The following is an 18,840-nucleotide window of genomic DNA, read 5'->3' on the forward strand; positions in this document are numbered from 1 at the left end:
TGCCTCGCCCCAAGCATCATGACCGTAGATGCGAGTTACGCTAAATCCAACCCGGCCTATACTGAACAGCTAACTCGCCTAGTCTCGATCCCGTAGTTCGAAAGCACTTCTGACACCAATGTAATGACCCGGCTGGGTCGTAAAAGGAAAAGAGACGGACTTCAGGTGTGCAGGTTAGAACACAGGTTTATTCCTAAACTGGGCTATTGTTGTGGCCACAACCCACGCCGCTAAATACCGAACGTACACAATTACACCATGTCGGGTTAAGGGTCACCCCCATAAGAAGAGATCAAGGCCCGAACAGAAAGAGAGCAAGAGATGAGACAGTAATCCCTATTTATGCATTTCCAAATCCCGCGGGATTACCCATCATACCCCCCACCCCTTCCCTCTGTCCTGACACATTCAACCCCTGCTAGTAGCCATGAGAACCATAACACACCCACGAACACAGAACACAATACCGGGTCGTTACAATATATTTAAATAGTGGAGTAGGGTGGTGTTATTTTGTATTTTTTTTGTGAGTGAATGGTTAGATGGTAGGGTATTTGTTTTCAAGCAAAGTATAAGGAAGTTGTACTCCAGTCTAGTAGGTGGCGGTAAAGTATAAGGAAGTTGTACTCCAGTCTAGTAGGTGGCGGTAATGGAATATTTATTAGATGCCAACCGCCGTTAAACCTCATCGAAGAAGTAGTAGTATTTGGTCAAGTTGTAAAGCGCTTTGTATTGCTTTGGTTACTATGGAGACAGTTGGTTAGCTAGCTACGGTAATGTTAGCTTGTTGGCCGTTAAATTCCCACACACAGGACCGAGGATCACAAACAGTCACAAAAATGTGAGTTGATAGCTAGGGACTATAGCCAAGGTTGTGTCTGCATTTTTGCCAACATTTAGTTATTGACATAACCTTGTTCTGTTCAATGTTCTCTACCTAACGTTATATAGCTACAGTACCGTTATAGCTAGGAACATTAACTAGCTACTAAATAACGTTACCCCAATTCATGTTAAGTTCCAAAGAATTACTAACGTTAGCGTGGAACCCAGTAATATCGGCATATTCAACAGCGTTTAAGAAATATATTACCTTCAACAGTGTTATCTTGTGATCAAGCCATTAATGTTTTGTGATTATTGGTGTCATAAAAATGTTAGCTAACGGGTCAGCAATTAGCATGTTTGACAATTCAGTGGAAGTACTAACGTTATCAGCTTTTTGATAAACGGCTTAGCAAAACAATACGTCCCGTATTATCCGCATACGGTCCCCAGTTATCGGCCACCTTACTATTTTGTTCAATTACAAGATATCTGTTTAATTTTGTTAAAAAAATGAGAAACCAACCCCGTATCCGAAGTGTTTACTAGATAGTTGGCTAGCCTTCTGGTAAAAAAAAATTGTTAATACTTGCATGTCAACTTTTCATTGCGTAGCCCGTTTCGCCCTCATGTGGACTCTTAAAAAAATGGTTGTAACCAAATAATGTGTCATAATTTGTTTTACAGATTAATCTTATGTTTTGAGAAAGTAGATAACAGTTTAATACTAAAATATAAATGTGTCTAAATAAATACAACTTTAATTTCAGTCATGTGCATTGACATAAACAATTTAAACGCTGTTGGAGTTTGTTGCAAAGATGCACTTGGAAAGTAAAGGAAGGCACAAGATGGGTTGAATAAATATATATTATATTTTAGACATGTATTTTTTTTTTAAATAAATAAATAATTTCATATGAAAACAAACAAAACAAACAATTAAATCTCAACCTCCACCCCTATATTGTCACAAAAATCCAGCTCCACCGCCAACTATAGATCTCTCTACACACCTGCAGTGGAACCAGTGCTGGCAGAAGTCACAGCACACCCATAGCACCTCGGACCTACACTCTTGCGGGGAGTTTGCAGGTGGATCACGCTCCCTGCAGTGAGCACAGCAGGGTGGTGTCTTCTTTTATTTGGAAAAAAAAAAAAAAAAAAAAAACCCATCAAATTGATTAACATGGTTTTGCAAAATGTAGAAGTACTACAGCAACAATAGTAAATGATACAAATGAAAAAAAAGAGAAAAACAGAGATTATGAAGTACCTGAGAGTTTTGCCATGGGTGGCGTGACAGAGGTGGCCAGTGGAGCTTTTCTCTTTCTTTTCTGTGCTGCAGTTAAGAGAAAAAGTTGTGTTAGACAGACCATGTTTCATGAAAACCATTTTCAACTTTTTTACATCAATACCTCTGGAGGAAGCTGCAGAAGTTTTGGAGGGGGTGGACATGCCTTGTGGGCTGGTGCTATGGACTGTAAATATGTAAAGAAAGAAACAAAAGTTTAAACATTGCAGTTTTATAAAACACACAAGTAATTGTTTTGTAATTTAACGTGTTTACCTGTGGAGGTGGCTGTATTCAAATTGCAAGGGGCAGGGACACCAGACGAGGCTGCTGTGGTGGTGTGACCAGGGGAGACGGAGGAGGCAGTTGGTCCAGAGGAGGCCGGTTTGGTGTTGACAGACAGGGGGGGTGGTGTGGTGGTGGTGGTGGACGAAACCGCCGACGATGGCTTGGAGGAGCTGGTGTTTGTAATGGTGGGGTTGTGGGGCCGATGATGGTGTGGCCGGGAGAGTAGGCACGTGGCCTTCTTCTGTAGCTGGGGGCTCCGGCGGCTCCTACAGGTGTTGCACACTGGGAGGCACTGGCGGTGGTGATGCAGCTGTCAGGAGTGGTTCCAGCAGGAGGTCCAGCGGAGGCGATGGCGTCAATGGTCTCATCCATGGCAGCCCTCTCCTGTGCCCTCTGTGTTCTGAAGGCTGCCCTCTCCTGCCACTGGCACGTGTATTCTTCCCCGGTGAGGCATGTGGCGACCACAGGGAGTCTTCTGTATTGGTCTAGCCGATACTTCAGGACAGTAAGGATGTGCCCCAGGTCCTTCACTATCAGCCCCCCCCCTCTATTAGGGGGTGCTCTTCTAGGATACCTGCCGCCCATTGAAGAGTAGGCGCTCCTTCACTGCATGCTGAATGAAGTGCTGAAACCACTTCCTGAACAGGTCCCTGTCAATGTAGCCATTGTTTGACCGTCCATACAAGGCTTGGGGGGGGCTCCCAGTGTGTAGTGTCAACCGAGGAAACATTTTGGGTAGATGATAAACGGGGGGAAATCCTCCCCAGCTGTGTTGAAGCAGGCCAGCACTGTGGTGATGTGCTCCTTGGTCCCCGGAGCCTGCTGGTACACGTGTTTTGTGCCCCGGGGAGCCAGCACTTTGTGCCTGCTCTGGTCGCTACGAAATCCAGACTCATCGCAGTTATAGATTTGTTCTAGGTTTCTCCCTCGGTCCACTCTCTCTTCCAAGTGCTTCTCATAAGAAGTAAAGAAGGTGTCTTTCGTCAGACGTGTGGCACACTCAGCTCTCCCCCTATCTAGGTTGTCCGGCCTCATGCTCAGGTTCTTGTGCCTCTTCCTGAACATTTCCCACCACATTTTCCCCAGCGGTGGGATTGTTTCCCCTGGGTGCCGAAACCTAGAATAGAATATAAAATTGTCCATCCAGGATGAAAATGTTTGTTTTGGCATCACCATACACATCCACATTTACATCACACACATTGAGAACAGTCAGTCCAGCATTCTACCTACATAAACACATAGAACACCAAATACCTGCACATTTCAGAGCTAAGGCATTGAAAGGTGATGATGAATGTTATCACAATAACTGAAAGTGTACCCACATTTTTTGTTTGATATCTGTAATGAAAATTTGGGTCCCAATTAGTTTAATATTGATGCATACATTGTAACATTTTACTAAATACTGCCTCTATGTACTGTAGCTGTTGTAAGATTAAACATAGCCTACAGTGATAGGTGTCAAAAAGTTCATGTTTCAAATGGAATTTTAGCAGATTGTGAAAAACGCCCCCGTCAGAGGACTCCAATTTTGATAAGGTAAAAGCTTGCCAACATTCAGTTGTTTTCATGATATGTATTATCTAACACTTACAATTGATTTCCTTTTTGCTTACTTTACATTTTTTTACATTTACATTTTTAGTCATTCAGCAGATGCTCTTATCCAGAGCAATTTACAGTAGTGAATGCATACATTTCATGCATTTTTCTTTTTTTTTTGTATTGGCCCCCCGTGGGAATCGAACCCACAACCCTGGTGTGGCACACACCAAGCTGGCGTTGCAAACACCATGCTCTACCAACTGAGCCACAGGGAAGCCGTTACTTAGTAGTTCTATCAACATTTAGCAACCAAGCTATCAACATTAGCAAATCTGTTAACTATATTTGAGGTAAAAAGTTGGATATTAAATGTTGTTTGGTCTGTCGCGCAGTTGAAGTTTATGTTATATCGTAAAATAACTAACTTTTGTACATCGCGCTGGTCCGTACAATTGACCTTATTTTAGCGCCAAAAAAACGTAATACTTCCAGATCAACTGTAATATCAATGCCATTGTAAAGCACAATTTCTCCCCTTTCCAACAAAATCAATGACGAGGCCTTCTTGATGCCCATCTCTGCATGATTCAAGAAGGCAATGAGCTCCGTCGGGTCTTTTTAAAAATGGGGGGAAGCGAAACCTATTGTGTGATAGTGAAGAGAGATGTCGTGTAAATTAAACACTATAAAGAGTTTATATAATGTGTCATTACATACATATTTGAAGGTCTGTGTTAAATTTGAATTGGGTTTTTAGGGAGGTGCTAAAGTGATCTTCAGAAGTAAACAGAGGCTTTTGAGAGTCATGATAACTTGCAGTGATGACGCAAAAAATGACTAGGTGTCCCCCCTTACCCTGTCCATTTCTTGTTTTTAAACGGTGAGAGAAGTGCTACACTTGGTGGAGAGAGGCTGTAAGACAGAATTAGTTGCTTTATGCGTGCTGTACGTCACGCCATGACACGTCACGATGTAACGTACAGCATCGGAGGGGTCAGTTTTTTCCAATTTTCTCCAATACTATAGACTATTACCATGTCAATCAATGCTTGAATAGAAAGTATTTCTATTTCTACTTTGCACTTTCTTCTACTACAAATCCACCATTCCAGTGTTTTACTTGCTATATTGTATTTACTTTGCCACCATGGCCTTTTTGTCTTTACCGCCCTTATCTCACCTCATTTGCCCACTTTGTATATAGACTTATTTTTCTACTGCATTATTGACTGTATGTTTGTTTTACTCCATGTGTAACTCTGTGTTGTTGTATGTTGTCGAACTGCTTTGCTTTATCTTGGCCAGGTCGCAATTGTAAATGAGAACTTGTTCTCAACTTGCCTACCTGGTTAAATAAAGGTGAAAAATAAAAAAATAAAAAAAAATAATAAAAAAAGTGCACACCCCAGATTTTCATGCCAACACAGTCGCTACAGTCCCATTAGTTTTCTTTGCAGCCTCGTTTGAATGTCGCGGTTGCGCACATTTGTACGGGATGGGGTTAGCGTACGTTACAACGTGCAAGTATACATGTATTCAAATGTGTATACATGTTACTTTTTTGAAAGCCCTCAACCGAACTTAACTTACATAAATTGCAATAAAAATCAGTGGTCAGCTAGCTAGAAGGGTGTCTTTAGTCGCAAAACTTACCGTTATTTTCCAGTCCATTTAAATGTTGAGCTCGATGTGATTTAGTCCTCCAACCGCTAGAAAGTGTCCGAAGTTAGGGGGTGTGTAACGGCTGTCTTCGTGAAGAGAGGACCAAGGCGCAGCGGGTTGCGTGCTCATCATTATATTTATTGAATGTGAACACCAAAAAACAATAAACAACGAAACGACGACAGGAAACAGTTTTGCAGGCTACACCAACGCAATGCAAAAACAACTACCCACCATTAACAAACAAAACACATCCCTGTATATAGGACTCTCAATCAAAGGCAACTACAAACACCTGCCTTCAATTGAGAGTCCAACACCCAATTACCTAACATAGAAAATACTAAACTAGAAAGAACATAGAACATAACCCAAAACCCGGAAAATAATAAATCAAACACCCTTCTAAACAATCCACCACCCCGAACCACATAAAACAAATACCCTCTGCCACGTCCTGACCAAACTACAATCACAAATAACCCCTATACTGGTCAGGACGTGACAGGGTGGCCGATGTTGGGGGAAAATTAGCTAGCTAACGTTAGATAAAAATTGCTGACACCATTCAAATCAATGAGGGTTTGGAACTTTAAAGCCAATTTATCTCAAAATCATCTTTTTGATAGAGCCTTACTAGCTAACGTTATTGTCCGAAGTGCTTGATATTGTTAATGTTTGTTGCTATGTTTAGTTGGTTTGACTTGTGTTAACGCACTGATACTGTGAATAAAAGTCATTTGTAAAGTTAGGGTATGTTACGTTAATCAGCTAGCTAACTAAGTCGCAAGCTAGCTAACTAATGACAAAGTTATTTATATCTTGGCTTCTACTAGCCAGATTAATTGTTTTTTGTTTGCTGGAAAGCCCAGATATGACTCAGCTATCTATGGTAGATCTTAAGACTTGCTTCATTCAACAGTCACTAGGTAACTTAGCTAGATAAAATAGCTAGCTAATTAATTTTACTAGCAGCTACCAAATGTTAGCTTCATAAATTGATCAAATCCCCCACTTCACAGTTTCACAATGAAAAAGGGGGTTACCCAGAGGACCTCACCCAGGAGAGGAGCCAAAGTAAGCTTAAGGATACAGAGTCTGGGCTCACCACTGTTGGACCCTTACAGCCTTACTCCATATCCCACCCGTTTACCTCTCCACCGGACAACCCACTCCAAGATGGACAGTAATCACCAGTTAGACATTACTGATGCGAATGAAGATTGGCTACTTGCAGAGACTGTGGCCATTGAAGGTAGAGAAGGACGAGTCTGGTCAAAACATTCAGGTACTAGTTAACTACAACAATTCCTTTAATGTGTTGCTTTCACCTTTGACCTGTTTGGATGAAACACTCTTTTTGGTCATTTCGGGTTAGATGAAGAGAGTATCCAGGGAATCAGATATATCACAGAGGACCTGATCTCGAGGCTGACCAAGCAGGACAATTTAGCCTTTGTACGGTCCCTAAACCTGGCCGTAACAAAGAGTGGAGACAAGAAATTCAAGGTAAGAATTATGTGATGAAACTGAAATATCCCTTTCTATCAGTCGGATTTAACAATCACCAAAGCAGCACCACGTAGATCAGTGGAGGCTGGTGACTAGAAACATTTAGGAGGATGGGAGACCCACGGTAAAGGCGCACAGAGACAACAAAGCTTGTTTTCAAAATCATCAAAGAGAAATTATTTTCACCCAAAACCTTTTAATAAAGACATTTATATTAAAATATAATGGGGAAGGGAATGAGAGGGCTACTTTAGAGTTTGGAAGGGATTGTGATCATTGAGCATTGAGTGATTAACTGAGGTAAGACTTCAGTGCAGGACAGGGGTCGAGGTGTTCAGAGTATCGGTGTGCCGATCTCGTCATAATTGTATCTGTTTTATCACACTTGATACTCGTAATTGGATTTACTCGTGATCAGAAAACCCAGAAGTGCGTTTTAAATGCCAGTAAAGCCTATTCCTCATGTGTGCATTACTATACTATCACTTAGAGCGCATCTCACAGCGCATTGTTATGTTCCTTAACACACATTGTTCAAAGGTAAACGACCCCGATAGATGAAAATGCACATGATTTACTTACTTAGTCCTATTCAAGTGAACATTTAAACAATCGACATTTGTCATTTTATTTTCAAATGATCTTCCGCTTGATAAACATACCTGGGCGAGAAAAATAATAGCAAGCAAACATGGGCTTGGATCGTGACATAACGTCGTCAGCAATGGAATAATTATACGGACAGACTAAGTAGATCTACTAAACAAAGCCAAGTAGACAGAAAAAAACAACCATATGGTTTCAGCAAAGTCGGCAGGATATCATCCGATACCCCTGAATACAACAACCTTATTGTGAAATGCTTACTTACAAGCCCTTAACCAACAATGCAGTTAAGAAAAATAAGAGTTAAGAAAATATTTACTAAATAAACTAAAGTTAAAAAAGTTATAAAATAACAATAACAAGGCTATATATATGGGGGTACCGGTACCGAGTCAATATATTGGGGTACATGTCAGTCGAGGTAATATGTACATGTAGGTAGGGATAAAGTGACTATGCATAGATAATAAACTGCAAGTAGCAGCAGCGTAAAAAAAAAGGGGGGGGGGGGGGGGGGGTCAATGGAAATAGTCCGGACAGCCATCTGATTAGCTGTTCAGGGCCTTCCCCTGACACAGCCTGGTATAGAGGTCCTGGATGGCTGGAAGCTTGGCCCCAGTGATGTACCGGGCCGTACGCACTACCCTCTGTAGCGCCTTGCGGTCTGATGCAGAGCATTTGCCATACCAGGCAGTGATGCTCTCGATGGTGCAGCTGTATAACTTTTTGAAGATCTAAGGACCCATGCCAAATCTTTTCAGGCTCCTGAGTGGGAATAGGCGTTGTTGTGCCCTCTTCACGACTGTCTTGGTGTGTTTGGACCATGATAGTTTGTTGGTGATGTGGACACCAAGGAATTTTAAGCTCTCGACCTGGTCCACCACAGCTCCATCGACGAGAATGGCGGCATGCTCGGCTCTCCTTTTCCTGTAGTCTACGACCATCTCCTTTGTCTTGACCACATTGAGGGAGAGGTTGTTGTCCTGGCACCACACTGCCAGGTCTATGACCTCCCTATAGGCTGTCTCATCATTGTCGGTGATCAAGCCACCGACCGTTGTCGTCGGCAAACTTTTGTCACCAATTGGCGACAGATTATAATGCGAATATTCAAAAATCTGCATAAAGAAAATATGCGCATTTTCTCATAGTGCACACAAAATGTACTTTTTCGTTTAAGTTTTCATGTACTGAATTATAATCTAAAGTTCAATGTGTTTCCATTGTATTTTCAACTCTACCGATAGTTTTGTCACAATAACGGTTGCGTTAAATAGCAAATGTGCCTACTCTGGTTGGCACGTGCGCTCTAGCCAGAAGATAGTGTGGCAAGGCTGTCTACATAATGAGATTATTATTATTACTTTCACCACCCTGTGAAGTTCATCATAAATTATTTAATCTGTAGCCTAATAAACTGCATGGTTTCATGATTCGTAGTGGAAGGACCACACACCAGATCATCACGTGACTCCAAGTTTACTTTCGATATGATGGTTTTTATATCAATATTTGCGCACAGCTTAGCGGTTAAGAGCTTTAGCCCAGTAACCAAAAGCTTGTTGGTTCGAATCCCCGAAATGACTAGGTGAAAAGTCTGTCGATATGCGCTTCAGCAATGCACTTAACCCTAATTGCTCCTGTAAGTCACTCTTGATAAGAGCGTCTGCTAAATTACTAAAATGTAATTCTCATAAAGGTGTTTCCACCGCCATTTCTTGCATAATTAATTTTACCGACACAGAAAGATCCCCCCATCGTGAATGAATAAATGATCTGTTGGCATATATAAAATTATACCGAAACTTCCTGTTTCCATCACAGCTGTCGTGATAATTATTTTTTTGTTTGTTATGACTTTACTTGCATAAAACGGATGGAAATGGATGGAAACATGTTAGTGGTAACCAAATTTCAACATAGACAAACCTTGTGTAAAATATGTTGAATTTGTACCTTTTTAAAATGATGTCAGATCTTCAATGTTATATCCACTATTAGAAAAAACAAACAATAGGCTGGGCACAGCACCTACTGGAGAATTGATCTTCAGCTACACTTTGGTCTCCCATCCAGGGTTTTAACCAAGCCCTGCATTGCTATTGTCACTGACTATTACCAATGTGCTATCGTGAGAATGATTAAGAGATCTCCACTAAAAACTAAATAGATTCACTGTTGCTATCAGTCATTCCAAAGGGTAGGTTTACAGAGCAAATTAAATGTGACCATACTTTATCATTCATGTATCATCAATAATGCTATTTAAGCCTATATAGCATTTGCAAAGTCATCAACAGCTATTGTTTCAATTCAACACAAAATTCAACTAAAAAAATAGACAATACAATGGGTCTAGGGTTTCAAGCTCTGGTTGATTTTAAATTGTATGATATGTGGTGATATTGAAATGTGCTTGGTTGTCAACGCAACCAAATACAGTATCAACATTTGAAGGAGATGTATCTTCTGCTTGGACAGTACCTTCTCTGCATGTCTCCAAAAAATCAAAGTTAAACCTAAAAAAATCAAAGTTAAAGAATAGGACTAAATCAAACTATATTTAAATTTGATGGATTTAATCCTATTCTTTAACTTAGATTTTTGTTTGAGATGGCGATGTGAATCCAACACAGCAATTATTAATTTGTAGAAAAACTGGAATTAAAACCAGACTAAGTCAGTGGCAGAAGATGAATCCCCTTTAAATGTTGATATTTGGTTGCGTTGTCAACCAAACACAATTCAATATAACTTTAGGCTATTTACTGTATTACAAAAGTAATCTTAAAAACAAATGTAACATTCAATCTTAAAATGAATAACATCCATGGCCACATTGAGGTTACTGTAACTATACATTTTTTTCTTCTCTAATCATATAAAGCATGCATGTTCAAGATTGCATGCATACTGTAGGTTGTTGCAGGTCTGTGTTGATCTTCACAATTGCTGTAATAATCTGCACAGAATCTTGAACAGTATTGGTCACTTGCACCATGTACAGTGCATTCGGAAAGTATTCAGACCCCTTGACTTTCCAAATTTTGTTACGTTACAGCCATATTCTAAAATTGGTTAAATAGTTTTTTCCCTCAATCCTCACACAATACCCCATAATGACAAGCAAAACATTTTTTTTGAAATTTTTGCAAAGTTATAAAAAAAAAGGATAAAACTGATCACATTTACATAAGTATTCAGACCCTTTACTGTACTTTGTTGACGCACCTTTGGCAGCGATTACAGCCTTGAGTCTTCTTGGGTATGATGCTACAAGTTTGGCACACCTGTATTTGGGAAGTTTCACATTCTTCTCTGCAGATCCGCTCAAGCTCTGTCAGGTTGGATGGGGAACGTCGCTGCACAACTATTTTCAGGTCTGCATAGATGTTCGATCGGGTTCAAGTCCGGGCTCTGGCTGTGCCACTCAAGGACATTCAAAGACTTGTCCCAAAGCCACTCCTGCGTTGTCTTGGTTGTGTGCTTAGGGTTGTTGTCCTGCCAGGTTTCCTCCAGACGTGATGCTTGGCATTCAGGCCAAAGAGTTAAATCTTGTTTTCATCAGACTAGATAATCTTGCTTCTCATGGTCTGAGGTGCCTTTTGGCAAACTCCAAGTGGGCTATCATGTGCCTTTTACTGAGGAGTGGCTTCCGCCTGGCCACTACCATAAAGGCCTGATTGGTGGAGTGCTGCAGAGATGGTTGGCGTTCTAAAAGGTCCTCCCATCTCCACAGAGGAACTCTGGACCTCTTTCAGAGTGACCATCGGGTTCTTGGTCACCTCCCTGACCAAGGCCCTTCTCTCCCGATTGCTCAGTTTGGCCGGGCGGCCAGCACTAGGAAGACTCTTGGTGGTTCCAAACTTCTTCCATTTAAGAATAATGGAGGCCACTATGTTCTTGGGGACCTTCAATGCTGCAGACATTTTTTGGTACCTTTCCCCAGATCTGTGCCTCAACGCAATCCTGTCTCTGAGCTCAATCCTCTGACATGCACTGTCAACTGTGGGACCTTTATATAGACAGGTGTGTGCCTTTCCAAATCATGTCCAATCAATTTAATTCACCACAGGTGGACTCCAGTCAAGTTGTAGTGTAACGCCCTGGCCATAGAGAGGGGTTTTTGTTCTTTATTTTGGTTAGGCCAGGGTGTTACATTGGGTGGGCGTTCTATGTGCATTTTTCTATGTTGGTTTGTTTCATTGATTTTGGCCGTGTGGCTTCCAATCAGGCACAGCTGTAGAGTGTTGTTGCTGATTGGGAGTAACACATAAGTGCCTGTTTATCCGTTGGGGTTTTGTGGGTAATTGTTTCTGTTTAGTGTTTTGCACCTGACAAGACTGTTTGGCTGTCGGTTTTCTTGTTTTGTTTTGTGTAGTGTTCTTTCTGTTATTAAATTCAATGATGAACACTAACTCCGCTGCACCTTGGTCTACTCTCTCTCCCGACAGCTGTTACATGTAGACACATCTCAAGGATGATCAATGGAAACGGGATGCACCTGAGCTCAATTTCGAGTCTCACAGCAAAGGGTCTGAATGCTTATGTAAATAAGCTATTTGGAAAAATGTCTAAAACCTGTTTTCACTTTGTCATTATGGGGTAGATTGATGAGGAAAAACATGTAATTAATACATTTTAGAATAAGGCTGTAACATAACAAAATGTGGAAAAAGTCAAGGGGTCTGAATACTTTCCGAATACACAATACTTTTAATGTGATCTTAACGGCGAACCAGGTCATTTTGTTCTGCTATTAGATGAAGCACAGTGATAACATGAATCTGTTGTATAAATAAACTAAATATCTGACATTGTATTCCTATTTGAACTTTGCTGTGTTTTTAAGTGGTTGAAAGCGCACTGGTAGGCATTTCGGTGACAACTTTAATTTAAGATCCAATGCAGCCAGTTTTATTTTATTTAACTAGGCATGTCGGTTAAGAACAAATTCTTATTTACAATGACGGCCTGCCCCGGGCCAAACCCTAACCCGGATGACGCTGGGCCAATTGTGCGCCGCCCTATGGCACTCCCAATCATGGCCGGTTGTGATACAGCCTGGAATCAAACCATGGTCTGTAGTGACGCATCTAGCACTGAGATGCAGTGCCTTAGACTGCTGCGCCAATCGGGAGCAATAACACATCATTTCTGGGTAACACTGAAGTACCTTACTGTGATTGTTATCATTTAAAATGGCCAAAAAGAAACAAAAATATCTTCTTAGCAAAGAGAATCTCAAGCAAGAATTTTGCTGAGACTGACTGGGGGTGGTCTAGTTGGGGAGATGAAAACTAGCTGTTATTGAAAGAGGTTTGTAACTCTCTTTCTTATTGGTCTATTAATACATTTACTGATGTCACCAGGCAGGCCAAAACGCCACCACACCAAACAGGTGGAAATTTTAGGCTGGTCTTTTCAAACAGCTCTTACACTAAAAGGGCATTATCATAATTTTCAGAATTTCTAGCATTATTCCAATCTCATAGTGTGGGAATATGTATAAAACACAAGCAGGAAATTCAAGTTTTTGACTGCACTGGACCCTTAACCAAAAATCATGGTTTTTGGTTGTGCTTTTAGATGGTTGAAATCGTAGTGGTAACACATTGGAAATTCAACAACATTTTTGCTGTCTTTTTGAGTGGTTAAATATAGTTTGTAATTTCATTGATCAACCTCTCAACCAAATATTACCTAACTTCCACATTGAAATGACGTGGTGTGCCCAGTGGGATCAAATGTAGCCCATGAAACTTTCCTGAATTAAAGCCCTGATCATCCACATACCTGACAATAACTAACAACTGCAAGCAACAGATGTCAGTGGTTTCATCCATTTGCCATGCGAAAAAATGTGCTGCGTCAACCTCTTTTAATCACACTTTAATGGATGATGTGATAAATGATCATCATTCTGAATTGATTTCGACATCCCAGAGAAGACAGTAGAAACGTCCATATGCTCAGCAAGTAAAGTATTGTAATGGCAAGTACCTCTGCAAGCTCCTTGTAGCCATTGTTTGCAGAACTTTCCCTCATCTGCCCTTGGTTCGTTGCAGGACGATCAACATGCCCCCTAAAAGCCAACTCTTACATGCCCAAAAATGAAGTATCACTGTTTCTTCTTCTTACCCTCTTGTTGTGTTGCGCAGTTTAACCAGACCTTCCTCCATTACATGATTGATACAGCTTTTTCCCAGAAGCTGTAATCTGATGTAGGCAATGAAATGGCTTCTTCAATTAAAAAAAAAGGTACTATTTGTCGTTAGCATTAGCTTGCCATTCTGGCGGAGAAAACTGCATTCTGGTAGCTAGCTACTTGCTACTAAAGTTTGCAGGGCAAATTGAAGAAAATGGCACGACATTGACCCAAAAATAAAGATCTAAAACCAAGAAAACAATACATAATCTACCTCCGCTGTCTCCTGTAATTTGAAGAAACTAATTTGAATTAAATAATGTCCTAAAAATGCTGAACTATGTCAATCAACCCAACAATGTCACCAACTCACCAAGCTTCTAAATCACACATGCGTAGTACTAGGTTCATTCTCTGATCCTTTGATTTTTTATGGACATGTCAGTTCATACTGCAAAAGCTTTGACGGGTTGGAGGACGTCCTCCGGAAGTTGTCATAATTCCCATGTAGGTCTATGGAAGGGGGTGAGGAGCACGAGCCTCCTAGTTTATTTTGGATTGAAGTCAATGTAGCCAGAGAAGGTTGGAAGATAGCTGTCCTCTGGCTACACGTGGTGCGTCCCTAGTGGGTGCTGTTGAGATTATTGTAGACCATTGCAAAACATTGTGTTTTAATCAGATATTTGGTGACGTGAATATATTAAAATATATATTTTTTTACTGAGTAGAATGTTCCTCCTCTGAGGAGCCCACACTGACATAGATACAGACGTAATACAGTGGCATATCTTCTGTGTTTCAGTTCATTGAGAATTTGGAGAAGTGCGAGCACCTGCAGATCCTCAACGTCAGCCATAATGTCATTGAAAAAATTGAGAAGCTCGAAAAGCTGCACAACTTGCGGGAACTACATCTCTCTAACAACATAATCCAGTAAGGGCACAGCACACTTAAACAACACTCAATCAATTCCTTTTATTGATGTACTCTGCCATTGGGTTAACAGACTGCGTGTATCAAACATTTATTACGATTGCTAATTGTAATATTGTTTTTTGTAATAAAACATTTTAAGAAACGTTGTTTCTTTCTGCAGTAAAATTGAGGGCCTAGAACACATGGCAAGTCTTCAGCTTTTAAATCTTTCCAGCAATGACATTGAACATGTGCCTCTATGGCTGGCTAAGAAACTGAGATCACTCCAGACTTTAAACCTTCAACGTAACAAGATCTCTTCTGTGAGTATCTCTGTTTTTCTCTGTCTTCTTCATCATGCACCACCTATGCACTTCATTTAGCCTGTTTCTATCTTTCCGATTGTAGCTAGTTTATGATTTATAATTTATTCAGGTCAGTGTTGTCATTTCAGCTAAACTTAAAGAATGGCAAAGTGACGGGGTGAGAGTATAAAAAAAGAATATTTGAAGATAATTTACTGCATTTCTACACAATTTAAAAACTCTAAATGCAATTTGCAGAACAGCTTTCCAGGTGTGGAAAGCTCTTGGAGACTTACCCAGAACGACTCAACGCTCTAATCGCTGCCAAAAGTGCTTCTACAAAGTATTGACTCAGGGGTGGGAATACTTATGTAAATTAGATATTTCTGTATTTACTTTTCAATAGCAAATATTTCTAAATATGTTTTCACTGTCAATATGGGGTAAAATATTTCATCCATTTTAAATTGTCTGTCACAACAAAATGTGTAATAAGTCAAGGGGTATGAATACTTTCTGAAGGCACTGTGCGTACGTACGTACGTACGTGCATGCATGCATGCATACATACATACATACATACAATTGAAATCAGAAGTTTACATACACTTATGTTGGAGTCATTAAAACTAGTTTTTCAACCACACCATACATTTCTTGTTAACAAACTATAGTTTTGGCAAGTCGGTTAGGACATCTACTTTGTGCATGACACAAGTAATTTTTCCAACAATTGTTTACAGACCTGATTATTTCACTTATAATTCACTGTATCACAATTCCAGTGGGCCAGAAGTTTACATACACTAAGTTGACTGTGCCTTTAAACAGCTTGGAAAATTCCAGAAAATGATGTCATGGCTTCAGAAGCTTTTGATAGGCTAATTGACATCATTTGAGTCAATTGGAGGTGTACCTGTGGATGTATTTCAAGGCCTACCTTCAAACTCGGTGCCTCTTTGCTTGACATCATGGGAAAATCAAAAGAAATTAGCCAAGACATCAGAAAAATAATTGTAGATCTCCACAAGTCTGGTTCATCCTTGCGAGCAATTTCCAAACGCCACGTTCATCTGTACAAACAATAGTACGCAAGTATAAACACCATGGGACCACGCAGCCGTCATACCGCTCAGGAAGGAGACGCATTCTGTCTCCTAGAGATGAATGTACTTTGGTGCGAAAAAGGCAAATCAATCCCAGAACAACAGCAAAGGACCTTGTGAAGATACTGGAGGAAACAGGTACAAAAGTATCTATATCCACAGTAAAACAAGTCCTATATCGACATAACCTAAAAGGCCGCTCAGCAAGGAAGAAGCCACTGCTCCAAAACTGCCATAAAAAAGCCAGACTACGGATTGCAACTGCACATGGGAACAAAGATTGTACTTTTTGGAGAAATGTCCTCTGGTCTGATGAAACAAAAATATAACTGTTTGGCCATAATGACCATTGTTATGTTTGGAGGAAACGGGGAGGCTTGCAAGCTGAAGAGCACCATCCCAACCGTGAAGCACAGTGGTGGCAGCATCATGTTGTGGGGGTGCTTTGCTGCAGGAGGGACTGGTGCACTTCACAAAATATATGGCATCATGAGGGAGGAAAATGATGTGCATATATTGAAGCAACATCTCAAGACATCAGTCAGGAAGTTAAAGCTTGGTTGCAAATGGGTCTTCCAAATGGACAATAACCTCAAGCATACTTCCAAAGTTGTGGCAAAATGGCTTAAGGACAACAAAGTCAATGTATTGAAGTGGCCATCACAAAGCCCCGACCTCAATCCCATAGAAAATGTGTGGGCAGAACTGAAAAAGCGTGTACGAGCAAGGAGGCCTACACACCTGACTCAGTTACACCAGCTCTGTCAGGAAGAATGGGCCAAAATTCACCCAATTTATTGTGGGAATCTTGTGGAAGGCTATCCAAAACGTTTGACCCAAGTTAAACAATTTCAAAGCAATGCTACCAAATACTAATTGAGTGTATGTAAACTTTTGACCCACTGGGAATGTGATGAAAGAAATACAAACTGAAATAAATAATTCTCTCTACTATTATTCTGACATTTCACATTCTTAAAACAAAGTGGTGATCCTAACTGACCTAAGACAGGGAATTGTTACTAGGATTAAATGTCAGGAATTGTGAAAAACTGAGGGTACATGTATTTGGCTAAGGTGCATGTATACTTCCGACTTCAACTGTACATACACTGAGTTTACAAACCATTAAGAACACCTGCTCTTTCCATGGCAAAGACTGATCAGGTGAAAACTACTATCCCTTATTGATGTCACTTGTTAAATCGACTTCAATAATTTTAGATGAAGGGGAGGAGACAGGTTAATGAAGCCTTAAGGCGATTGAGCCATGGATTGTGTGTCATTCAGTGGGTGAATGGGCAAGACAAATCATTGAAGTGCCTTTGAACTGGGTATGGTAGTAGGTGCCAGGTGCACCGGTTGGTATCAAGAACTTCAATGATGCTGGGTTTTTCATACTCAACAGTTTCCCATGTATCAAGAATGGTCCACCACCCAAAGGACATCCAGCCAACTTGATACAACTGTGGGACGCATTGGAGTCAACTTGGATCAGCATCCCTGTGGAGTGCTTTCGACACCTTTGTAGAGTCCATGCCTTGATGAATTGAGGGTGTTCTGAGGGAAAAAAGGGGGAGGCTGCGGGGATGCAACTCAATATTAGGAAGGTGTTCCTAATGTTTGTTATACTCAGTGTATATTTCCACACTGAGGTTGGAATAATACTGTGAATTGTGAAAATTATGATAATGCCCTTTTTTATTTGTAAGTGCTGAGTGATTAGTGCTTTTTGAGGTCAGTTCGGTTTCAATCATAAAAAAAGTATCAAGATTTCACTTTCGATTAATTTTTTTAACATTAAATTCACTCTGCATTATGTGGGTTGAAGGCTGTAACAACACAGAATATTTTTTTAAATAAAAGTCAGATGATGGTAGTGACTGCCCATGACTGCTTATCACTTATTAACCGTCAGTTATTCACATTACTTTACTTAATAAAATATTTCAGTTGTGTATATTACATTTGTTTTATTTTATGACTTTTATTTAATCCCAAGTCATCTCATCTCTATAGAGCTGCTACCTATGCTGTCTGACAAAGTCACTATTTTAGTAGTTCTTCAAAGTAATAAAGCATACTTTTATGACTGCTGAATACCAACTATCACTTAGATCATGTATTTTCAGGTAGAGATACCTCGCGAAGAAACTGCTCTCTGTGTATCCCCTCGTCTCGCATTCTTCGCTCTCTTATGTAGCAGGCATAAAAGAAACACAGACCGGACAAGTTTAGCCGTGCAATGGATTATGGTCATTGTTTTTAGATTAGCGCAGAAAACGTGATGTAGAACATTGGCCTGTTGGAAACTACTACAACTCCCTACTACATCGCACAGTCCGGGCATGATCTGATTTATCTGTACAGAAAGTGCAGCGCAATGTGCACATTGACCTCACAGAAAATAAACTATGAAATGGAATTCAGATAATTGAACCGACGTTGGTCAGTTGTTTAGACACGGAGAAATAACCGCCATTTTGGTTAATCGCTCAGCCCTAGTTGTTTGTAAAGACCTGACATTTCATCTTGTTTTTGTGGGATGGAGTTTTGGTCCAAAATGTGTTATTAGACACATTTTAGGCCAAACAAGTGGTAAATTAGGCCAAATAGGTGGTACATTAG

At 40.4% G+C, this 18,840-nt stretch overlaps 1 protein-coding gene across 2 annotated transcripts in view; it reads left to right on the forward strand.

The window, feature by feature from the left end:
* The first annotated feature begins 698 nt into the window (after window positions 1-698).
* The window catches only part of cntrl (centriolin), an 89,372-nt gene continuing 71,230 nt past the window's right edge, over window positions 699-18,840 (forward strand). For both annotated transcript variants that reach the window (XM_029722322.1, XM_029722323.1), the window contains exons 1-5: window positions 699-841; window positions 6,643-6,908; window positions 6,999-7,129; window positions 14,689-14,819; window positions 14,983-15,124. In XM_029722322.1, coding sequence (XP_029578182.1) covers window positions 777-841; window positions 6,643-6,908; window positions 6,999-7,129; window positions 14,689-14,819; window positions 14,983-15,124 — 735 coding nt within the window. In that variant the 5' untranslated portion in view covers window positions 699-776. The remainder of the gene's footprint in view (window positions 842-6,642; window positions 6,909-6,998; window positions 7,130-14,688; window positions 14,820-14,982; window positions 15,125-18,840) is intronic.

The sequence above is a fragment of the Salmo trutta genome, chromosome 29 (assembly GCF_901001165.1).
Source record: "Salmo trutta chromosome 29, fSalTru1.1, whole genome shotgun sequence".
NCBI classification, from domain to species: domain Eukaryota; kingdom Metazoa; phylum Chordata; class Actinopteri; order Salmoniformes; family Salmonidae; genus Salmo; species Salmo trutta.